Raw genomic sequence first — 24,342 nt, 5'->3', positions numbered from 1 at the left:
AAGGTCATCATGAGCTTGAACTCCCAGACTCTTCTCTCTCTCTGAGATTCGAAGTTACTTTTCAATACCAGTAATTTCATATCCATGGTGTTGTGATCAGGCATACAAAAAATGTTTTGCCACAGGTAGATCCATTCTTTTTTCTCTTATTGTGTGACGATGAGACTTCATCCTTGTTCTACACTTAGATATGTAAATATATGCCCTCTGCTATCTGTACTGTCTCTGCCACCAGGGACACTGACAGAGGCAGCAGGGACGCAACTACATCATCCAGAGATGCCAAGGACCTCCACCCTGCATCGTTTACCAGTTAAGTGGGACCCGTGACTCAAGTATAAGCCGAGAGGGGTCTTTTTCAGTCCATAAAAGGGGCTGAAAAACTCGGCTTAAACTCGAGTATATACACGGTACATGGATTGTGAATTTTACAGCAGCGTGGTTTATATCCACGTTTTTCTTCCTTTCTGCAACTGTTAATTGGTCAGATGATCTGATCTGTGGATCTGCGGCAGTTGTTGACTGAAGAGTCCTGTATGCGTGTCTAACATGGATGACTAGGTGAGTGCAAATTAATTTTTATTTGTGATATTATCATCGGATAAGACCCTATTTGCGCCTTTCTCTCCTAGAGGTGTTTGTATTTTTTCATTCCTATTACTTTTGGGATATTACTAGCTCTTGTTTTTGTACAGTATATATATTGTGATGGTATGATATTGTGTGTGTGGTATCAGTCGATAGCTACTTCAGGTTTTTTGTGACAATTGTGCTGACACTAATGTACCCTGAGCCTGCAGGACAGGACAGTTTGAATTTCTCTGGTACTTGATTATGACTGTTATCCATTATATGGGCTATCTTGTGTTGCAAAAGTTTAACAATTTTTTCTGCCGTCCACGTGCAGGGAGATTAGTATCAGTTCGAGGGGTTATAAACTTCTTGATTATGTTATGCACCGTGGATAGAGGAACATCAAGATCTCTGGAGATAGACTTGTAACCTTGAGATTGTTGATATTGTTTAACAAATTTTGGTTCTGAACTCCCCAAACAGTTCTCTTTGCCTCTTTCTGTCCTCCATGCTTAGTGTGACAAACACAGACATGCAATGCAAAGATTGAGTCCTCTTCTCCCCTTTTGATCTGGGTTCAAAACCCACCAATAACAACATCTGCAGGGAGTTTGGATGTTCTCCCTGTGTTTGCGTGGGTTTCCTCCGGTTTCTCCGTTTTCCTCCCACATTCCAAAGAACTACTGATAGGGAATTTAGTCCAATGGGGACTGTGCCAAATATATCTGTAAAGCGATGTGGAATTAATGGTGCTATATAAGTGAATAAAAAAGACAATGGGAGATAATGTCACTGGAGTTCACTGGACAACTTGTAAAACTCAGAGTGGACCATAGCAAAGACGGTAGCTATAGGTGAGAGACGGGTGCAGCCCTGGAGCCGAGACAACTAACTAATATACATATAAAACTTTTAAACATTTCAGCAAGTTAGGATTAAAGATTAAATCAGACTTGAGTTGCAAAAATAGTGAAATTTTGCCTTTTCCACTTAAAAATAAAACATTGAAGAAGGTTAAGTTCACATCTCATTGCCATTTGGACATTGCTTTTATCTGTTTTTGTTTTAGAAGTGGAATTCAAGTGATCTGTTGTATCAGTGATGCAAATATGGTGGAGACAATTTTTAGATCTTAGAGAAGCTGTTTAGTATTTCAAGGCAATTGCCATCTTGAAAAATGTCCTCAAAAGAAAAACCTTTTATAGAATGTATATAGCGATTTGCTAGACAGAAACACCTACTGATAATATTGAAACCTTAATTATCAAAACCTACTTGCCCAATCGCACATAACATCAACCATTTGAAGTCTAGTATCCCAAACTGGTTGAAGGTATATGTAAGGGTACCGTTACACGTAGCGATGCACCAGCGATCCCGACAACGATATGGATCGCTGGTGCATCGCTAAGTGGTCGCTAGTGAGCTGCCACACAAGCAGATCTCACCAGCGACATAGCAGGGGTCGGGGGTCGTTACTTACCTGTCAGACGTGGCGATCCTGCATCCTCCCGCCCGCGTCCACGCCTCGCTCGTCAGCGCCACAGGAAGCCCAGCAGGAAGCTGACGACGAGAAATGGTCCAGGACCTTCTCGCGCGATCAGCGATAACCAGCGGGGGAGCCAGTCGCAGGTAAGTATCAGACAGCGATATCGCAGCTACGTCACAAAATCGGTAATGTGTAACGGGGGCTTAAGTCCACTAAGTTAAGCCTATAACCCAGTGTTTCCCAAACTCCAGTCCTCATGGGCCAAAACGGATTATTTTTTCTGGATTTCCTTAGTATTACATAGTTGCCTCAGGTTCTTTCACTTGTGAAATAGTAGGAAAATCCTTAAAATATGATCTGTTGGTGGCCATGAGGACTGGAGTTTTCTGAAACATTGCAATAACCTAACATGTTGATCCAAAGGAAGGCAAAAAGCGCATGAGACAGCTAATTTCCACATATTAAGGAATTCCTTCCCAACTCCATATACAGCAGTCAGACTAATTCACTGGATCAACATCTCATCACAGAATTATGTACCCTGCTTCCAGGCCTTTCTTGAATTTTAGCAGTGAAACAATTATTACAACATCATGTGGCAGAGCATTTCATAGTCTCACTGCTCTTACAGTAAAGAATCTGAGTCTGTGATTGTGATTAGACCTTCTTTCCTCCAGACATAGAGGATGCCCCCTTGTCGTCATTGCAAGCCTATGTGGAAAAAAAAGTTCATTAAAGGACCCAAGCATCTCTGCGCTTTCTCTCGTTAGCCTCCCTTCCCTGCAGCCTAATCTTCCCTCCACCCACAGCAGTCAATATCCCCTAGTCCACGTCAGTGAACAGTATATCCAAGTCCGCCACCCATAGAGTGGGTTTATTGAACTTTCTCCCTGGGTTTACTTTTCCTTATTCCCCAGCAATACATATCCATTTCTCCCACCTACTATAGCAACGTGCTCTTTTGTCTCCTTCCCTGATGCTCTCCTCTGCCGTACATGGTGGTTCCTAAAGATCTAAGGCGCAGCAGAGGCCTAGAGCAGAAGCTCCATCAATGGTGATCCTGCCCTGGTCCCAGCCATATTTTAATTTGGAAAATAAATTCAGCGATACTACTGGGCTGATGTATCAAAGATAAATGTGACCACTATAAAATGGGAACATGCTGCTCCCAGACAGTGTACATTTCCAGTTCAGTTTATTAAGTATCATTACATGAGCTACAGAAAGATCTGGATTTGGGAAGAAAGCTTATTATTTTGTTTAGTTTATGATGGCGACTAGCCATGCAGGATGCAGACTTACTGTTGCTTAGTCTGATGTGGATCTTAAATATCAGGGAATGAGCAGTGGACTGTGAGACATCTGAAAGATGCGGTAATTGATTTAAAATACTTGATGAAATTAAAATGGATGCGTATGGAGCAGAGCTCCTAAGTCCAAGCCCTGAACACTTTTATCCTGTACTCTTGTCCATCCTTCTTATTTGTATGGAACCAAATCATCATATACATTAAACCTTAATATAACCAATTGTAAATTCATCTAGGGGATGGCTTCTCCCAGTGCCAGAGCAGCAGATGACACCTGTCAACCACCTAGATAAGCACTGGCAAACGCTCGCTGGGTGTTACTCCAGACACTTCTCATCTCTATGGTCTCCAGCAGGATCTTTTACGTTAACTTTCCTTGAAGCACCTTAGCGTTTCAAAGAAAAATGTACGAGTCTGCAATCATGCTCTTATTCATGCAGCTTGATAAACTAGTGAGGGAAATGGGTACTGTTAGAAAAGGAATGGCAGGAATCAATATGTTGAGGATGCTTTTTTTTTTTTTTTTAAAGGGAAACTCAACTATTTTTTCGCATATAAGATGCGGCCACCACCATCAGGGGCTTATCTACAGCCTTCTGTAAAGCTGTATATAAGCCCCCGATGTAACCTGAAAGATAAGAAAAACAAGTTAGATTATTCTCACCGGGGGGGGGGCGGTCCGGTCCAATAGGTGTTGCGGTCTGGTACGGCACCTCCCATCTTCTAGCGATGCCGTCCTCTTCTTTGCTTCCCATCGCAGCTCTGGCGCAGCCGTACTGCTCTGCCCTGTTGAGGGCAGAGTACTGCAGTGCGCAGGCGCTGAGCCTCTCTCACCTTTCCTGGCGCCTGTGCACTGCAGTACTCTGCTCTGCCCTCAACAGGCAGACTGACACTGCCCTGACTGACAGTGGCTCTACATTGGGTTCGGCTGTCAGTCAGGGCCGGGAGCGCAGTTACGACGGCCGCTCTTCATACACAGAGAGATGACAGTATCGGCACAGCCCCTATGACTAAATACCAAATGCTGGCGGGGAGAATAAAGATAATTTTCTCCCCACTGCATTTGGCTGCGTGCAGGTGCCACTTAGCATCATAACATTGTTAACTACAGATTAACCATGTATATGCAGGTTAACAGCATTATTTCTGGTGACAGGTTCCCTTTAAGAGACCCTTTCAAGGAAATTTGTCTGCAGGTTTCTGCCATGTAATCTATCGGCAGGGTCAATCCAGCAATGTATCATTTACTTTACTGTACACAGCAGATATGATAGAGCCATAGTTTTCTCTGCTGCAGAGCTCAAAATGTTGAGCTGTGCTTAACCCCGTCCACACCACTGATCATCAGCTTTCTATGCACAATGTATAGTGACCGACAGCTGCCAATCATTGGTTGCCCTGCATGATAATCTGCTGATAAAACACTGATTCAGCTCATTAAGTGACATCACTGGAATCAGGGTCTTTTCCCCTACATTATGCTGCTCTTGGATTAAATATCTAAAACCTACTGACAGATTCCCTTTAAAGTGAACCTGTTATGTAAAAAAAGCTATTAACCTGCAAAATATGTGGTTAATCTGCAGGTTAATAGCGCTCTGACACCATGCGGCTCCCGCACTGAGATCCTCGCTGCTGGGAGAAATTAACATTATTCCTTCCCACAGCCTTGCTCTTTCAGTCTTGGGGATGGTGCCGGCACAGTTTCAGTCACCGCTCTATGTATAGTATGCAACGGCTGTAACCACATCCCCGGCGATGACTGACAACAGGCTCATCATTAGAGACAGCTTTCAGTCAAGGCCGGGGTGCAGGTACAACCACTGCTCTCTATATACAGAGCAGTGAATGAAACCGCACCAGCGCCATCCCTGTGACTGGTAGAGCGAACCTACCAGGAGGAATGCAGTTCATTGCTGAGATATTCACAATTGTTGCTTTTGAAGTAGAGTATGTCAATTTTTAATTATACCTTATCTGTTACTGCCTCTAGACCAGTAGCCTTAAGAAACTTTCACCAAGTTTTTGCAACGTAATGTATAGACAGAGACCCTGATTCCAGCAATGTGTCACTTACTGGGCTGATTTCTGTAGTTTTGATTAAAATCATTGATTTAGCAGCAACAGATGATGATCTTTACAGGACTAGTATACCTGCTGCCATGTAGTCCTCCGTATTCATGAGCTCTGTATATCCCCGCCCCACCACTGATTGACAGATGTCTGCGTACATTGTACATGAGCAGAAAGCTGCCAATCAGTGGTGTGTGTGGGTTTATACAGAGCTCAGCATTCAGATAAATCACAGCAAGCAGCTCAGTAAGTGACACCTTACTAAAATAAGGGTTTCTGCCCCTACATTAGGTCCTCTTAGATTGGGTAGAAAAAACATAATGACAAAATCCCTTTAAACATACTGCTGGGACTTCTTGGACAAAATGAATGATATTGTTATGGGTTATGTACTTTTTCTACAAGGGTCAGTATTTACCATCTAATGCTGTTAAACTCCTGTCTGTCTAAAAAAATTAGAGCAAATTGTGATTCTTAAATATGCAGCGCACTCTAGTGGCCAAAGTCTTTTTCCTCGGTTTGTCCAGTGTGTTGTAAAAATGGCTGAAGATAATCATTTTGTGGTTGCAAAGCTAAGAGCAGTGGTCTAAGCCTGCATATGATGTAACCATAACTAAACATGTCCTGTCACCACCTTGTAGCTTATGAAATGTATATAGCCGTAGGGAATACAGATCTTCCTGATAATTCTAGGGTTATCCATTCTCATTTTATGAATTTCTCTACAAAGACATCATCCTGCTACACTACACTATGATGCCCTGCTATAAAGGTGGATGTTTGCTTCATCAGGGGTTCAGTCTGAATGTGAACATGGTCTGAAGAAGACAAATAGGCCACTGGGAACTGCTAGCAAAATCAAGCTAAAGCAAATATTGTTAAACTTTATATAAACAGTACTCTATCATCCAACTGTATTTTTAAAGTATTATTCAAATGTTATACAATTATGGTATGTCCATGTGCTGTGTCATACATGTCCGATGCTTGCCCCACTTCTGGTACCCGCTAGTGCTATCTGAATCTCTCAGATAAGAAGATGGAGAAAAACATTGCTCCATTCTGTGAAGGCACAGAAATCTGACTGCACTCAGATGGCATCTGAGTGCAGTCCAATGTTTCCCACGGACTCACTGACTTGAATAGCCGAATATCAGGAAAAATGTGACATAGGCACTGCCCGATTAGACTAATATTGGTCTGAGTACGATCTGATGTTTTGTCGGCTTGTACTTGGACAGGAAATACGCTCGTTTGTCATTTTAGTGGATATCCCCTTTAAGAAACATTTTAAGAACTCATTCAAAAATGCACATGATTATAAGGATCAAACCTAATTTGTGTTATCTTTGTCTAATATTTAAATGTGTTTGGTGATCGGAAACATTTAAATACAAAAAAAATGAAATCAGGAAGGGGACACTTTTTTATACAACTGTATATAATGCAGACCTCCCATTGCTCACTTGTCTGTAAATATTAGAAGCACAATAGCACGAAACGGCCGTCGTCGCTCTTACACTCCTTTACCCATTGTCCCGTCAAAGATGTTTTGAATCTTTGGAATAAATATTTGTTTTGAAGACTGGTGAGTGCCGTCCCTTCTCTTATATGGACTGTTAGTGCTGTTATTCTGGACGAGCACCCGAAGGTCAAGGTTTTTTGGCGGTTGCGGTATATGGATGTATATTGTGCCAGAAGGTGTTCTTGCGGTGCCGATTGCTTTCCTCTTTGTGTGGACCTATCTATCTATCTATTTATCCCATATCTATCTATCTATCTATCTATCTATCCCATATCTATCTATCTATCCCATATCTATCTATCCCATATCTATCTATTTATCCCATATCTATCTATCTATCCCATATCTATCCCACATCTATCTATTTATCTATCTATCTATTTATCCCATATCTATCTATCTATCCCACATCTATCTATTTATCTATCTATCTATTTATCCCATATCTATCTATCTATTTATCCCACATCTATCTATTTATCTATCTATTTATCCCATATCTATCTTTCTATTTATCCCATATCTATCTATCTATCTATCTATCTATCTATCTATCTATCTATTTATCCCATATCTATCTATCTATCTATCCCATATCTATCTATCTATCCCATATCTGTCTTATCTATTTATCCCATATCTATCTATCTATCTATCTATCTATCCCATATCTGTCTTATCTATTTATCCCATATCTATCTATCTATCTAATATCTATCTATCTGTCTATTTATCCCATATCTATCTATCTATTTATCCCATATCTATCTATCTATCTATCTAATATCTATCTATCTATTTATCCCATATCTATCTATCTATTTATCCCATATCTATCTATCTATCTATCTATCTATTTATCCCATATCTATCTATCTAATATCTATCTATCTGTCTATTTATCCCATATCTATCTATCTATCTATTTATCCCATATCTATCTATCTATCTATCTAATATCTATCTATCTATTTATCCCATATCTATCTTATCTATTTATCCCATATCTATCTATTTATTTATCCCATATCTATCTATCTATTTATCCCATATCTATCTATCTATCTATCTATCTATCTATCTATCTATCTATCTATCTATCTATCTATCTAATATCTATCTATCTATTTATCCCATATCTATCTATCTATCTATTTATCCCATATCTATCTATCTATCTATCTATCTAATATCTATCTATTTATCCCATATCTATCTTATCTATTTATCCCATATCTATCTATTTATTTATCCCATATCTATCTATCTATTTATCCCATATCTATCTATCTATCTATGTTCAGAACAACTTACTGCTGCAATAACTTTTTACAAAACTTATCGTAAAGAGTCGACTGCACGTGAAACTGCCGCAAATGTGAAAAAGTAGTTGCAGGTAGCAACATCATCCATACTACCTAACATCACACACCTCACCAAAGAGAAGCAGCTCCAGCCATCACATTAGGGGTAGGTTAATTAAATGTTAGACCAAATATAGATACATTTAAATGAAAATTTCGTGTGGCCCACGAATGATATTATGAATACCCAAATGGCCTTTGGCAGGAAAAAGGTTCCCCAACCTTGCAATAGAGCAAAACTCTATCTCAAACATCTCAGTAATCCACAGAAGCAGACAAATCAAGATTTTGTGGAACTTTTTTTTTTTAATAATAATAATAATAATTGCATTGTTTTGCAGATTTTGCTGTCGCCTATATGTTTTTATCAGAACGCTGCCTTTTATAAAGGTAGAACAGTGTTCTAGCAATTAGATAAAAGTCTTGAACTTGAGGAAATCCTGTAATTTCAGCAATACAGCAACTAGGGGGAAGCAGCATGCCATGTATTTCTGCAACAGCATGTGCAATGGAGAATACATTAATGTGAAAATCAATTCAAAACCTGTTATCTAAGTCCTGAAGCTATATAGGACAGGCTGTCAGCTCACACAGCATTGTATTCGGTCCCCTAACCTTTTCACTTTAAGAAAATTACTAACATTTTCCACAGGGAAATTGACCCTGGTTGTGGGTTTTTAATTCTGCAGCATGTCAGTTTCTGCTATGGATTATTAAAGAATCACTCCCATCGAAATGTGTCTCCTCTTAATGTACTGCAATCACCATATTATACAGCACTGTGTTGTTATGATTGCTAATTTTGTCCTACCCAGTTAATTCTTCTTTTCTCCGTTACGTCTGGCATCACGTGTTTAAAAACTGACTAGCTGATTTCTTCTAAATTCTATGTAGAAACAGGAGGTTTATTGTTCCTGTAAGACTCATGAGTCACTGCAAAAGTCTCTTGCAGGGGGAAGAGGGAGCATCTGGGCCAGGAGATGAAGAGGGGAATGATTTCTGCAGGGGCAAGAGACTTCCTGTTTCTACATAGAGCAGAGAAAAGAGAATAATTAGCTGGGTAGAAAGGTAAAATGAGCAATTGAGAGTACTGTTGTAGATCGGCTCACTCGGCTGCACACAGAAAAACACCATCTCTTTAAATCTTCCACTGGTTTATTAAATGTACTACATAAACCAGTACACAGATAGCAAAATTAAACATGGCCTCTCTGGACTAACAGGAAAACAAAACATAACAAATGGCACAGTCCATATTGCTGCAAGGAGCCGTCTGCTCAAGAATCAAACTCAAGGTTCAGCTTCCTTTTACATGAGCACGGCTCTGGAGATCTTGTCTTCAAAGTCACCAAACTCCGAATGATTGAGAAGGCTGACTATTTACCTCCTAAATAGATATGGTGAACAGCCTCCCACCCACTCTTCAGATGTTCACTAAACCTAGCCCTTAACATAGCTGATTAACCCCTTTCAGCACTTGGTGTGCTGGAGCATTTTCCTAGGTTCATATCACTGAAGATAATAACCTTCTTGTGATGGACTCAGCTTCTGCTGAGCCGATTTTTTGAGTGGACCCTCTGGGCCATGGCACCCACCCACTTAGGGCGAGCTGACCTAGTGAGGAACCACCCCCTATACAGGGAGCGTCAGGGGCAAGACCAAGGGGGTGAGCCACCACGACTGCTGGGACCAGAAAGGGTGGCTCGGGGAGACACTAGTGAGTGTCTGGCAGCAGGGCGAGCAGGATGCAAAACATAAAGCGAGGTCACTGGGTTTCTTCCATAAACGTGGTTTCAAGCTTTAATCAGGTGCAAGGCATAAACAGTGAAACACAGCAAAGTGCGTGCAAGGGCACGCCAAATGTTCAAGGCATAACACATGCTAGAAAACATAGCAGGTTCCAAGCCAGGGTACGTGCTAGGAGACACAACAGGGTTTCAAGGAAGGATGCGTGCTAGGAGACACGCCAGCGTCCAAGACAGGGTGTGTGCTAGGAGACACGCCAGGGTCCAAGACAGGGTGCGTGCTAGGAGACACGCCAAGGTACAAGGCAGCGTGCGATGGCATCGGACTCTGGATTACTGGCAACGACCGACAGGATCCAGGCATCAGGCTGCGGAAATCAGCTCCGGACATCAGGTCGCAGTCATCTGGTTCCGGACCTCTGGCAGCGGTCGGCAGGTTTCGGGAATCCGGCAGGCAAACCAGGGTTCAAGGCAGGGTGCATGCTAGGAGGCACGCCAGGGTACAGGCTAGGCCTGTGCGTGCAAGAGGGCACGACAGGGTATAGGCTAGGACCTGTACGTGCAAGAGGGCACAACAGGTACATGGCAAGACCTGCGCGTACTTTAGAGAAGCACGGGGAGGTATGCCAAGAAGCAGGCTAGGGCCTGCGCATGCTTTTTAGAGAGCACGCAATGCACAGTGCACAGACAGCGTGGGTGCAAGGAAGGACAGAGAGCACGGCTGGGGCACTGGCTAGCTGGTCGGGCTGCGGCACAGACAGACAGGCAAGACTGAGGCGAACCCGGCTGAGGCATAACAGGCGACACAGCTGTCACTGGCCGACGAGCACGGCTGAGGCAGAAGCAGGCGGGCACGGCTAGGGCGGCACGGCTTAGGCACAGACAGGAGGCTAGGAAGGCCAGGTGCGTGCAAAGGGCACGCGAAGAAACAAGGCGAGGCAAGGTACAGAGGAAGGAACGGAACGTAGGCAGTAGCACAGAGCCGGGTACAAGAGAAGAGAAGCGGAGCGTATGCTAGAGCCCAGAGCCAGGTACAGAGACATAGAGCTAGCAGCGGAGCGTAGGCCGAAGCCCAGAGCCGGGTCAAGGCAGAGCCTTGAGACTAGCCTGGAAATGTGCAAGAGAGCACCATAGGTCAGAGAGCAGAGATGGTGCGTGTGCCAGGAGGCACAACAGAGCACCAGGCAGAGAACAGGGCTAGCAGCGGAGCGTAGGCCAAAGCCCAGAGCCGGGTCAAGGCAGAGCCTTGAGACTAGCCTAGAAATGTGCAAGAGAGCACCATAGGTCAGAGAGCAGAGATGGTGCGTGTGCCAGGAGGCACAACAGAGCACCAGGCAGAGAACAGGGCTAGCAGCGGAGCGTAGGCCGAAGCCCAGAGCCAGGTCAAGGCAGAGCCTTGAGACTAGCCTGGAAATGTGCTTGAGAAGCACCATAGGTCAGAGAGCAGAGATGGTGCGTGTGCCAGGAGGCACAACAGAGCACCAGGCAGAGAACAAGGCTAGCAGCGGAGCGTAGGCCGAAGCCCAGAGCCGGATCAAGGAAGAACCTTGAGACTAGCCTGGGAATGTGCTTGAGAAGCACCATAGGTCAGAGAGCAGAGGAATGGTGCGTGTGCCAGGAGGCACAACCGAGCACCCTAGGTCAGAACAAGGAAGACCAGGCAGAAACAGGGAAGCGGAAGCAGTACAAGGAAAGCATAGCATAGACAAAACATGGCAAAGCAGGAAAAGGCAGAGAACACAGGAAGGACTACAAGTCCAAGCATGACAGAGACAAAACATGACACAAAGGACAACACAAGACATGGCACAGGATAAGAGGCAGAGTACAAGCACAGAGCGTGTGCAAAGACGCACGACAGGGCAAAGTGCAGGGGCACAGAATACAGGGAGCGACCAAGCAGCCATGCAGGGAAGCAACATGATACTCAGGCCCCGACCATAGGAAGGGGCGGTCTGATATAGCACCATAGCACCTGCACTTTCGGGACAGGACCAGGGAAGGACTTCTGGTTCAGATCCTCCAGGATCATAGAGAGCATTGCTAGATCAGACTGTGCTGGACCATAGAGAAGGTCACATGATCAGGGGCTCCAGAAACACTGAGGTTAGATGGGTCAGACAGTGCTGGAACATAGGAAAGGTCACATGATCAGGGTCTGGACCACAGAGACAACCACAGCAGGCAGAGCAGAGACGGGCACACACAGCAACGGCGTGCAGCCATGAGGTACGCGTGCGCCTACACACTGCTCCAAGAGCCATGCAGCACAGCAGTCATAAGGTGCGCGTGCACCCTGCTTTGGGAATCTTGCAGCATAGCAGACATGAGGTGCACTTGCACACTGCTCTGGGGATCTTGCAGCATAGCAGACATGAGGTGCGCTTGCACACTGCTCCAGGGATCTTGCAGCATAACAGACATGAGGACATGAGGGGACACATATTTCCCCTCCAGTACTTTGCCAATGACTTTGTCACAGTACACAGTGCTATATAATATGATGACTACAATATATTAAGAGGATAAAAACTTTGATGGGAGGAGTGCTTCTTTAAAGGGAACCTGTCACCACTTTTCTGGCCTACCTGCTAAAATTATCAGTATCAGCTATGCATTCCACAACTACTTATGAAACCCCCTGACTCCCCATGTATCACCCATAAAAACAATTTTTTAATGGCTCCCACGCTGTATGATAATGTGTTTGGTCCGGTCCGATGGGTGTTGCTTCTGTTCCCTCGCTCCACCCCTCCTCGGCTTGCTGTACGCTTTCCTTCTCGTGAATAGCGCATGTCGCTTAGAGTTTTCACGCGTGCGCAGTATGTTTTGCCCGCAGTTGGGCAAAGCATAGTGCGCACGCGTGAAATCCCATTTGAGTGCGCACGTACTGCTTTTCGGCATTGCCCGCAGTTGGGCAAAGCATACTGCGCACGTGCGAGATCCCATTTAACTGCGCACGCACGAAATCTCTAAGCGATCTGTGCAGAAAATATGTCACCAAAAACTCTTTGTGGGAACATAGCCCAAAAAGTACCGTACATGCACATGAGCTCTAAACGTAACTATACTTCCAAGTACTGTTTTCTCTAAGGTTGGCACTCTAGAAAAGAAAGAGTTAAAACAATCAACTAATAAATCTAATGCCTAGAGATGAGCAAATTTGTTTGGATTTTGTCCCCGAATCTGATTTTGCAGGATAGGAAAAAAAGTGGTCAGACAATCCGCTCTGCGAATCACTATGAATAATTATTATTACAGTGGTCTTTATTCGACGCGTTTCGAAGTTTCACAGAACTCCTTCCTCAGGAAAAAAAATACCTTGGTGTTTTTTTTTCCTGAGGAAGGAGTTCTGTGAAACTTCGAAACGCGTCAAATAAAGTCGGTCCCTCGTGGATCTGTGGTTTCTGCAGCAGCGAATCCTCCATGCTTATTACAAGCTCCATCTGGTGAGTGTATTATTTTTAAATTGATATACCTACACTGGATAATGCACTATTGTGCTATTTTTCTTCAATAGTATCCCTCGAATCTGATTTTGACATATTCGGGCCATATTCGAATACTATTCGTGACAAATGTATGTCTTATGATTGGTTCCGAACATATTTGGTAATTTCTACTCCCATTGACTCTAATGACGTTCAGCTGTGTTAGACAAATATTGCAAGAACAATATTTGATGCTGATCGTATTTGGGGCCGAATCCTAACAAATTCACTCATCTCTACTAATGACCTGACCATGCTTCAGGCAGCTTTTGCTTGGAAGTTGCTCAATATCGTATATCAAAATATCTAAAAAAAAAAAAAAAAAAATCCGCTGGTAAAAAAAAGGAAAAAACTTATTGTAAAGGCACCAGAAAAATAGGCTTCAAGACAAAAAACACTAGCATGTCCTTTAAACCATTTTCCATTGGCAAAAAACTTAGCAAGTATGCCAGCATGTATGGAGATAACATAAAGATTTGGGTATATAAAGTCAGAACACCCAATTCTTATCTCCTTGACATCTGTTGGGGGAAATAACCCCTTTTATATTAAATGGTGAAGCGATGCTACTGGCAGGTTTGGCCAACTTTTTATGTAATCTGTATCGGGGCCTTAAAGAGGTTGTCGGGTCCAAATCGATAAGTCTGCAGTTACTCTATGTGACTACAGACTTATGAATCCCCTTTTTGCCCCGTGCACGCACAGTATGCTACAGAAATTCGCTGGTTTCTGATCAGGGACCGGAGGGTATGTATGAGTTGTACATACTCCTGACCAGTGGGTGCAGCCGGACCAGTGGACCTGGCCAACTAGAGGGCACGACCTCGCTCCATACTAGCATATGGAGAGCGAGGCAGTGCCCACTGGGCCAGGAGTATGTATAACTCATACATATCTTCCGGGCCCAACTCAGAAACCACACAGAGTGACTGCAGACTTATCAATTTGGACTGGACAATCTCTCATCAATGTTAAGACTGTTTTGCTTTAGTCAGAGCGTGCTTCTATTTCCCTGTAATTGCCTATTTCTTACCAGTACTGAGATGATCTAAATATGTTCACCTCCTTAAATATTACACCTTACACTACACAAGTTATAATTTGGGTTCACAACAAACTATAATCACTTATTCTTCAACTTATTTCTTTTATTTTAGAAAATTGTGGAATATATTTTCCAGCTGTGAAGAAGGACCCAAGCAAGTACTTAAAGTCATGTCCTGAATCTTTGAAAAACTGGATAAGCAGTCTGAAAAATTCTGGAAAAACCCTTGTGTTAATCACAAGCTCCCACAGTGATTACTGCCGACTTTTATGTGAACACATTTTAGGGTAAGTTCTAGGAAGTTTTTTATCTTGCATTTTGTTACTAATATCTCAGATTTCTCAGAATAGGAATATGTTTTACTGACTGACTAAACGTTATAGATTAGCTCTAATTAAAGTCTGAGTTCCCGCAGCAGTTGCAGGTGTTTTTCAGATGTAATACAGCCAGAAACAGTGTTTACTTGTGTTTTTAGCCTTATCCTTCCCAGTGGCGTAACTAGAATCCAATGATCCCAGTTGCAAAATATGGACCTGGGTCCCCTTTGCAGGCTGTTCAGCTGTAGCATTAGCTATAGCTATTAGCTATAGCATTCTAAATCCTATAAAGTCATACATGTCACCCCCCCCCATATAATAATGTGCCCCGTCTTGACTCCTTCTTGTAATAATCTCCCCCATCCTGGGCCCCATGCTATAACAATTTCCTCCATCCTGGCTCCTTCCTGAAATAATGTCCCCTATCCTGGTAAAATATCCCCCATCCTAGTATAATGCCACCTATCCTGGTATAATGTCTCCCATTCTGGTATATTGTCCCCCATCCTATTGTAGTGTCCCCATTCTGGTACTGCATGCAAACTATTTGCCAGTCTTAGCATTGACCACTGGATGTCACTGTTATTTGGGCTCTTTAGCATTTTTTAGTTATTATTATTATTATTATTATTATTAATAATATTTATTTATATAGCGCCATTGATTCCATGGTGCTGTACAAGAGAAGGGGTTACATACAAATTACAGATATCACTTACAGTAAACAAAGTAACAATCACATACTGATATAGAGGGGAGAGAGGACCCTGCCCTTTCGGGCTTACATTCTACAGGATGGTGAGGAAGGAGACAGTAGGTTGGGGGGGTTGCAGCATCTCCAGTGATGGTGAGGCGGTAGCTCCAGTAGTGGTGAGGGGATCATTGCAGGCTGTAGGCTTTCCTGAAGAGATGGGTTTTCAGGTTCTGTCTGAAGGATCCAAGTGTGGTTGTTAGCCGGACGTGTTGGGGCAAAGAATTCCAGAGGATGGGGGCTATTCGGGAGAAGTCTTGGAGGCGGTTGGGTGAGGAGCGAATAAGTGTGGAGGAGAGAAGGAGGTCTTGGGAGGACCGGAGATTACGTGAGGGAAGATATCGGGAGATTAATTCAGAGATATATGGAGGAGACAGGTTATGGATGGCCTTGTAGGTCAGTATTAGTAATTTGAACTGGATATGCTGAGGGAATGGAAGCCAGTGAAGAGATTTGCAGAGGGGAGAAGCGGAGGAGTAGCAAGGAGAGAGATGAATTAGTCGGGCAGCAGAGTTAAGGATGGACTGGAGAGGTGCGAGGGTGTTAGCAGGGAGGCCACAGAAAAGGATGTTGCAGTAGTCTAGACAGGAGATGATTAGGGCATGCACAAGCATTTTAGTAGAGTGAGGGTTGAGGAAGGGACGGATTCTAGAAATATTTTTGAGCTGGAGGCGGCAAGAGGTGGAGAGAGCTTGGATGTGTGGTTTGAAGGACAGGGCAGAGTCAAGGGTTACTCCGAGGCAGCGGACCTCCGGTACGGGGGAAAGCATGATGTCGTCAATTGTTATAGATAGGTCAGGTAAGGAGGATCTGTGAAATGGGGGAAAGATGATCAGTTCAGAGTTGTCCACATTCAGTTTGAGGAAACGGGAGGAGAAGAAGGAGGATATGGCTGATAGACACTCCGGGATTCTGGACAGCAGAGAGGTGACGTCTGGGCCAGAGAGGTAGATCTGAGTGTCATCAGCATAAAGATGGTACTGGAATCCGTGGGACTTTATGAGTTGCCCCAGGCCAAGTGTATAGATTGAGAAGAGTAGGGGTCCTAGAACAGAGCCTTGGGGGACTCCAACAGGGAGAGGGTGGGATGAGGAGGTAGTGTAAGAGTGGGAGACGCTGAACGTGCAGTTAGAGAGATATGAGGAGATCCAGGATAGGGCAAGGTCTTTGATGCCAAAGGAAGAGAGGATCTGTAGTAGGAGGCAGTGGTCAGCTGTGTCGAAGGCAGAGGACAGGTCTAGAAGGAGGAGTATAGAGTATTGTCCGTTCACTTTGGCTGTAAGTAGGTCGTTAGTAATTTTGGTCAGGGCTGTCTCAGTGGAGTGATGGGGGCGGAAACCAGATTGTAGATTGTCAAAGAGCAGGTTAGATGAGAGATGGGAGGAAAGTTCAGCATTTACGTGCTGCTCCAGGAGTTTGGAAGCGAATGGGAGCAGCGATATTGGGCGATAGCTGGACATAGCGGTTGGGTCGAGGGTTGGCTTTTTGAGGATAGGCGTGATTGTAGCATATTTGAAAGCAGAAGGTAGAGTACCAGAAGTTAGTGATAGGTTGAAGAGGTGGGTTAAAGATGGGATAAGAATGGTGGCAAGGTTGGAGAGGAGGTGGGATGGGATGGGGTCAAGTGCACAAGTGGTGAGGTGTGATTTGGAGAGATTAGCAAGCTCCCCTTCAGTGATGTTGGATAAGGGGGTTATGGGGTTTGGGCATTGGTCTGGTATACAAAGGGGTTGTGGTGGTTGAGCAATAAAGACTTGCCGTGTTTGATCTATCTTGTTTTTGAAGTGCATGGCGTTATTCTCAATTGTAGTCGATTTGTTAATGCAAAAAAAAAAGACATTTTCTGGTCTAGTTGTATTAACTTTAGTCACATGTTTATAAAGCACACCTGATACTTTTCCCAACATAAAAGACTATTTCAGTTTACGTGATAAAAGAACATAGCCTTACAGTAACATGGTTTGAGAGCAAATCACCATTTTGTCAAATGTATAGCCATATTATTTACCTACTGATTTTGTAAAAAAAGAGCTGAACAAGACAAATATAGCAATACTAAACGCATTGGATATCTAAAAGGCGGGTTTGCTTTATTACATAAAGTATAAGAATATATTTTCCAGTATAAAATATGTCATGGGGAAATCATACTCTAAAAAGTTATTTTTTTTCTCTGCAGGAAGGAGTTTGAGGAGCTTTTCGACATAATAATTACTAATGCCTTGAAGCCAGGATTTTTCTCTCTTACTCCTCAACAAAGACCTTTCTGGACTCTTGGTAAGGTTTTTTTTAGTTCTTTTTTTCATGACATATTTATTTAACTACTCATATATGTTTATAAATCTGTAATTAGCCCCTTTATTGTTCAAGTTTCTCACATGCGAGAAACTTGAACAAGTCTCGCACGTCAATACCCAGCACTGCTACCGGCACTCGGGACCGGAGTGGGTGGCAGCATGTATTGCTATGCGGCCACACGCTCCGATCCGAGTGCCGGCGACAGTGCTGGGTATTTATGTGCGAGACTCGTCCGAGTTTCTCGCATGTGCGTATGAGCCCTAAATGTAATTGTGGTTTGGTGGGGATTTTCTTTTTATTAACACACCTTGGCATGCAATCAATGTTGTTATTAATCTCATCATGACCTGGCAATTTTCCATTTTTGCACTTTTGCTTTTCCTCACCTAAGGCTATGTGCACACGTTGCAGATTTTTAGCGTTTTTCCACGTTTTTCGCCGTGAAAACACTTGCACAACGCAACCCATTGTATTCAATGGCATTCCGCACATGCTGTGCTAATGCTGCATATTTTTCCGCAGCGGAATCGCATTGCGGAAAAATGCGCATCATGTTCATTCTTTTTGCGGAATTGCGGGGATTCCGCACAGATAGGAATGCATTGTTCCGCTTACTTTCAGCATGTGGCTATGCCCACCATGCGCAAAGTAAGCGGTAAATGTGCGGATGGTACCCAGGGTCTGGAGGAGAGGAGACTGTCCTCCTGGCCCTGGGTACCATATCCCTGTTAAAAAAAGAATTAAAATAAAAAAATCGTGATATTCTCACCTTCCGGCGTCCCGCGCAGCGTTCCCGATCCTCGCGATGCTCCTGGAAAGTCCCGTTCCCAGCGATGCCTTTTTTTTGTTATTTTTAACATTATATCTTTTTACTACTGATGCTGCACAGGCAGCCTCAATAGTAAAAAGTTGGTCACACTTGTAAACACTATGTTTGACAAGTGTGACCAACCTATCTTTCAGTTTTCCAAGCGTTGCTACAGATCGCTTGGAAAATGCTAGTATTCTGTAATTACACTTGCAAAACACTAGTTTTTTGCGGGAATACCACATGCGGATTTCCGGCGAATTTCCCTCGGCAGGGACGTGTGCACATAGCCTTATTCTAAGAGCCAGGGCTTGTTTTTTGTGGTGCGTGTTGTACTTTTGAATAACACCATTCATTTTATCATGTGATGCACTGGAAAGCATGAAAAAAATTCCAAGTGCGTTGAAACTGCAAAAAAAAGTGCAATTCCACAATTGTTCTTTGGATTTTTTATTTACCATGTTCACTATTTGGTAAAATTGACCTGGAAATATGATTCTCCAGGTCAGTATGAGTACGCAGATACCAAACAGGCATAGTTTTTTTTTTAAGTGGTGAACAAAAATTTGTAAACTTGAAAGAAAAAACATTTTCCAAGACTCATAGCATTTTCATTTTTCGGCATATTGGGGTTTATTTTTTGCTCCCTGAGCTGATGTTTCTATTGATTGGGGTAGACACAATGTTTTGAATGCCTGTTACTGCATTTTATTGCAATGTTATGTCAACCAATTGTGGCATTTTGATTTTTTTTCCCATTATTCCATTTACCAATCGGATTAATATACTTTATATTTTGATAGATTGGACATCTCTGAACGTAGCGATACCATATATGTGGAGGGTTTTTTTTTCATTGTTTTATTTTTAACGGGGCAAAATAGGAGTGATTTGAACTGTTGTGTTTTCATATTTTTTTCAGATTTTTGAAAACTTTTTTTTTTACTTTATTTAATAGCACCCTTAGTAGGCTTGAAGCTGTGATCGTCTGATCACCTATGCTATACATAGCAGAGCTTCAGGACCGCTATGTATAGCAGAAATCACGATCTCCTATGAACAGTGGCCACGAGCCAGTGTTAACAGGAGGTTTGTAATGACAGGCACGGGAGTCATCAGCAGACCCTTGGCTGTCATAACAACCCATCGGTGTCCCACGATCACGTGACAGGGTCACCAATGAACAGGATGTATAATGTGCTTTATGCCAGCACAAATTAAATCCATCAGTCTGTGATTGACAGTGGAACTTAACTGGTTAAAAGCTGCGGGTGGATTAAATCAGTCAGGATGTGCAGGGAAAGTTGTGATCTTGGTGTTTGAACCCACATCCAAAGCAGGGACCTGACCTATGATGTAATTATACGTCAAAGATTGTGAAGGGGTTGATGGTTGTCTGAGGAATGTTCTGCCATGCTGAATGCATCAATTTGTAAATGCCGACCAATGACTTCTCAGATGTGCTCGGTGGTAGACAAGTCTTGAGATGCTGCAAGGCATGGTAGCAAATTTAGGCTCTGCAGACTGCTAACTGTAGTAGTAGTACCAGCAACATGCAGCTCGGGGTTGTTATATTTATTAAGTAAGAAAGAAACTTGGCACTCAACTTCTGAATGAATGCAGTTGTATTTAATGGAGCCAAATTAAGCAAAACGTTTTGGCCTCATGTGACCTTCATCAGTTAGCTATGGATAAAAGCTATATACAGACCATGTAATACACATCCATAGTAATTACAGTGCATAAAATAAAAGAAAGTATATACAGAAGCCTCAAATCATGGGGCCAAGGTCATAACATAGGAAATTACATGAAAATAAGCAAAGACCTTCAGTGTAAATTGCACAAAGATATGAGTGGTGGTAAATGAGGGAGGTAATAACTACCTACCAGACTGCTCAGAGATAGGAAAAGACCTTGGTCAATGAAACAGATGGGGAATATATCCCTATGATAGAGAGAAGGGCGGTGATTAGAAAAGACTGGTCCATGCTAAAAAGCTAATAACAAGCAGAAAAATATCATCTGTGGGCATACCATTTAAATGCAGCCGCTGGTAAGCAGCAGTAGGTGTGGGCACAATGCTGTACAGCGTCCTAGTGGGAGAAAAACGCTGTATAAATATAAGTGGTAAAACCGGGGACAGAAGTCAATGGTGCTATTGCTCACCTTACAGACGTCAAAAGAGTGTGCATGTGCTGCCTGCAGTGACGCGGTTTCCACCATTCGTCGGCCGTGCAGGAGTGAGCCGAGGGGAAGCTAAAAAGGGCAAGGGGCGGGACTAGTGAGCAGCAAGAGCCTGTAGGTGTCCAGAGGAAGTGGAGAATTGATTGACGTGTTCCACTTGCGTTCCAGTGGCCATATTGGAGCCTGGGAAAGTGAAACTAAGTGATCATATGGACCAGTGTAGAGAAATGGTGAAGCAGACACTGCGTAAAAGAGAGGTGGAAATTGCTGGATGGCACAGAAACGTGGGAAGCTGTCCAAAAAGAAGACAATTCAATAAAAACGACTCTGTAATAAAGATAAAAATGTGTTAGTGGTACATAATATCTCAAAAAGTCACAGAACAGCAATATCAAATGCAACTATAGCAAACGTTAAAGACAACTATGTGAATGGAAGGTAAATGCCTAAATGAAAGATAACATGTCATCTTCACGGTTGAGACCCCGTGGGGTCAGTGTGTCTAACGTGTGTATCCAGTACGCTTCACGTTGTTTCAGTAATCTGATGCGGTCACGCCCTCTTCTGGGTTGCGGGACATGTTCAATGACCTGAAAGCGCAGCTATGAAATTTTATGGTCCATAGTGGAAAAATGATAGGGAATGGGAAGTTTTGTTTTTATTTTCAAACAAAATGGTGTTGGCTGCCGCACCTGCGCAGTAACGTCTATCGCACTCCAATAGATGTTATTGTGCATGCGGTGCTGCCATTTTGGCAGAGAAAGAATAAAATATAGGCTTCATCTGCCTGTGTAAATTGTAAATATCCCGTGAAGTACATCACATACACAAAAGAATACCCACAAGATAATACTCAATTATACCATTGATACTGATGAAAGAGGACTGTTGTGGGACTAATCGCAAATCAATACACTTAACAGCTGAAAAAAACTATCAAAAGTCCAAATATTATGAAATTAGAAAATGTTTAATGAATAATACAAATATAAGGAGGGGAAAAGGGAGAATCACCCGCAACGCATATGTTGAAAACAGACGCTGAATGGATAAAATTGCACAAAAATATCATGCTAAGTACAGACCACAATAAATGCATATATAGATAACGTTCACATAATAATAATGAGGCTATGGCATGGTCATGTAACTTAAGTGCATAACAGACGCCCACAAAGAGGGCTGTATATAATCATAATGCCCATCATAGGGATCAATACATGTGCACATAGACCCTCCGCTACCCAATTAGTAACATATGATGTAAACATTTACCTGAGGTGGTGGTGGGAGAAGGGGCCAGATCCTAAAGCGTCACCCCGACGCGCGTTTCGGCTTGGAAGCCTTTCTCAAGGGGCCCTCAGGTAAATGTTTACATCATATGTTACTAATTGAGTAGCGGAGGGTCTGTGTGCACATGTATTGATCCCCATGATGGGCATTATGATTATATACAGCCCTCTTTGTGGGCGTCTGTTATGCACTTAAGTTGCATGACCATGCCATAGTCTCATTATTATTATGTGAACGTTATCTATATATGCATTTATTGTGGTCTGTACTTAGCATGATATTTTTGTGCAATTTTATCCATTCAGCGTCTGTTTTTCAACATATGCGTTGCTGGTGATTCTCCCTTTTCCCCTCCTTATATTTGTATTATTCATTAAACATTTTCTAATTTCATAATATTTGGACTTTTGATCGTTTTTTTCAGCTGTTAAGTTCATCTGCCTGTGTAGTAGCATCCATTAGAACGCGATAGATGCTGCTGCCGGCGCCATTTTGTGGAAGCCTAATTTTTTTTTTCTTCTCTGACCAAATGGCATCAGCAAAGGTGCCTGCGCAGTAGCATCTATCGGAATGTGATAGGTGCTACTGTGCAGGTGTAAGGGGAAGGAACTAACTAGGCATGTCTCCTCCGTGAAGGGTCCGGGACCGTCAGGGCTGTCACCTATATTGCGGGGTAGAAAGCTTGAGACTCCAGACCGTACTCTGTGTTTGAGAAAAGGGGGCATGGCTAAGCTGACAGAGTTGCAGCGCATGAGTGACCAGACAGTTTGGGCGGGAACTTCGGGCACGCTGGAGGCCTGTGAGGTAAAATCAGCTGAGAGGCATCTGGGCAGAGCAGAGCCTGGGACGGCAGAGTGCGTTGACAGGAGACCGTCGACTGAGTACTGCTCAGACATCGCTGTCCCAGCCGATATCACTGCCCTCGCTGAGACAGCTGACACAGCCAACAACATTGCCACAGCCGCCCCTGCTGACAGTACTGACGGTGAGAGGCAAGGTCTGTGAACAGGACGTAGGTGTGTGTCGATTCAGCACAGCAAACTGGGCTGCCCATTGTAAACTGTGTTTGGGCAGTGCTGCAAATCTCTGTAGTATTGGGACACTCACCGCTGAGGTTAAGGACGTATCCCTCTTCATCACCTCATCTGCTGGACCCAAAACCTGCATCAGGATCCCGAGGATTCGCCGCCATCATCAGGACCATGGGAGGACACCACCAGCGTCAAAAGATACTACATCATTTACCTTAGAATTGTGACAGAACTCCACCGTGACGCAATCTAGGCAGCACCAGTCACAGACAGAAGTTCATCCGTGACTTGCGCCTGAGTGATAACTTATATTTTATTGTATTGTCGGCTTTTCTTGTCCCTGTTCCTTAAGTTATCCCCATTAGCCTTTTGCTGTATTAGGGAATATTATCCATCTGTTTTCTCCCTGCGTGGAGTTTCTACTGTATAATAAACCCCTTTCACCCTTGGTCTGTGTACAGTCCGTTACTGCATCCTACTTGCCTGCCGTCTCCTCACACAGGCACGGCCGCTGACACCATTATTATCTCCCGTATCATGCTGCAGCACAGGCTGCACCACCGGCGCCTGCCTGATGAATGTGATTTTTTTTTTAAACCATATTACATATTCAGTCTGTAAAATAGAGGGCAGATCACTGTAGGATCAATGACCTGTCATAAGCCATACAGATGAATATGAAGGCAGAGCACCACATTTTAGACCCCCCACAGGCCACCCCAGAGCACGAGAATCTCATTAACTGAAAACTGTAAATACAGATTAAACGACAACCACAAGACAGATTTCATCAACCAAGGTGTCATTTTAATCAGTAAAATGGCATCAAGCTGACGCTGTCTGTAGGTTATTGTCATGTACAGTGTGAGAAGTCTAAGTGCAACACGAAGGGATGTGAGGAAGGAACCCTAGACGCTAGGGAAAGGGTGACTGGAGACCTTTAGGCAGATCTGATAAAACCCTACCTGCATTACCATGCCTAAATTGGTTCCTCATCACTTACTGAGTAGGAACCCAAATCCTGTATCTCCATAGAGCCAGG

At 43.3% G+C, this 24,342-nt stretch overlaps 1 protein-coding gene across 1 annotated transcript in view; it reads left to right on the top strand.

Annotated features, from left to right (window-relative positions):
• The window catches only part of NT5DC1 (5'-nucleotidase domain containing 1), a 430,483-nt gene that overhangs the window by 304,125 nt on the left and 102,016 nt on the right, over positions 1-24,342 (top strand). Inside the window, exons 7-8 of the mRNA XM_073575978.1 lie at positions 14,728-14,902; positions 17,863-17,960. Coding sequence (XP_073432079.1) covers positions 14,728-14,902; positions 17,863-17,960 — 273 coding nt within the window. The remainder of the gene's footprint in view (positions 1-14,727; positions 14,903-17,862; positions 17,961-24,342) is intronic.

This window comes from Dendrobates tinctorius, unplaced genomic scaffold, assembly GCF_039654945.1.
Source record: "Dendrobates tinctorius isolate UK_male_01 unplaced genomic scaffold, ASM3965494v1 ptg000046l, whole genome shotgun sequence".
NCBI classification, from domain to species: Eukaryota; Metazoa; Chordata; class Amphibia; order Anura; family Dendrobatidae; genus Dendrobates; species Dendrobates tinctorius.
This window is presented reverse-complemented; position numbering and strand designations above follow the sequence as displayed.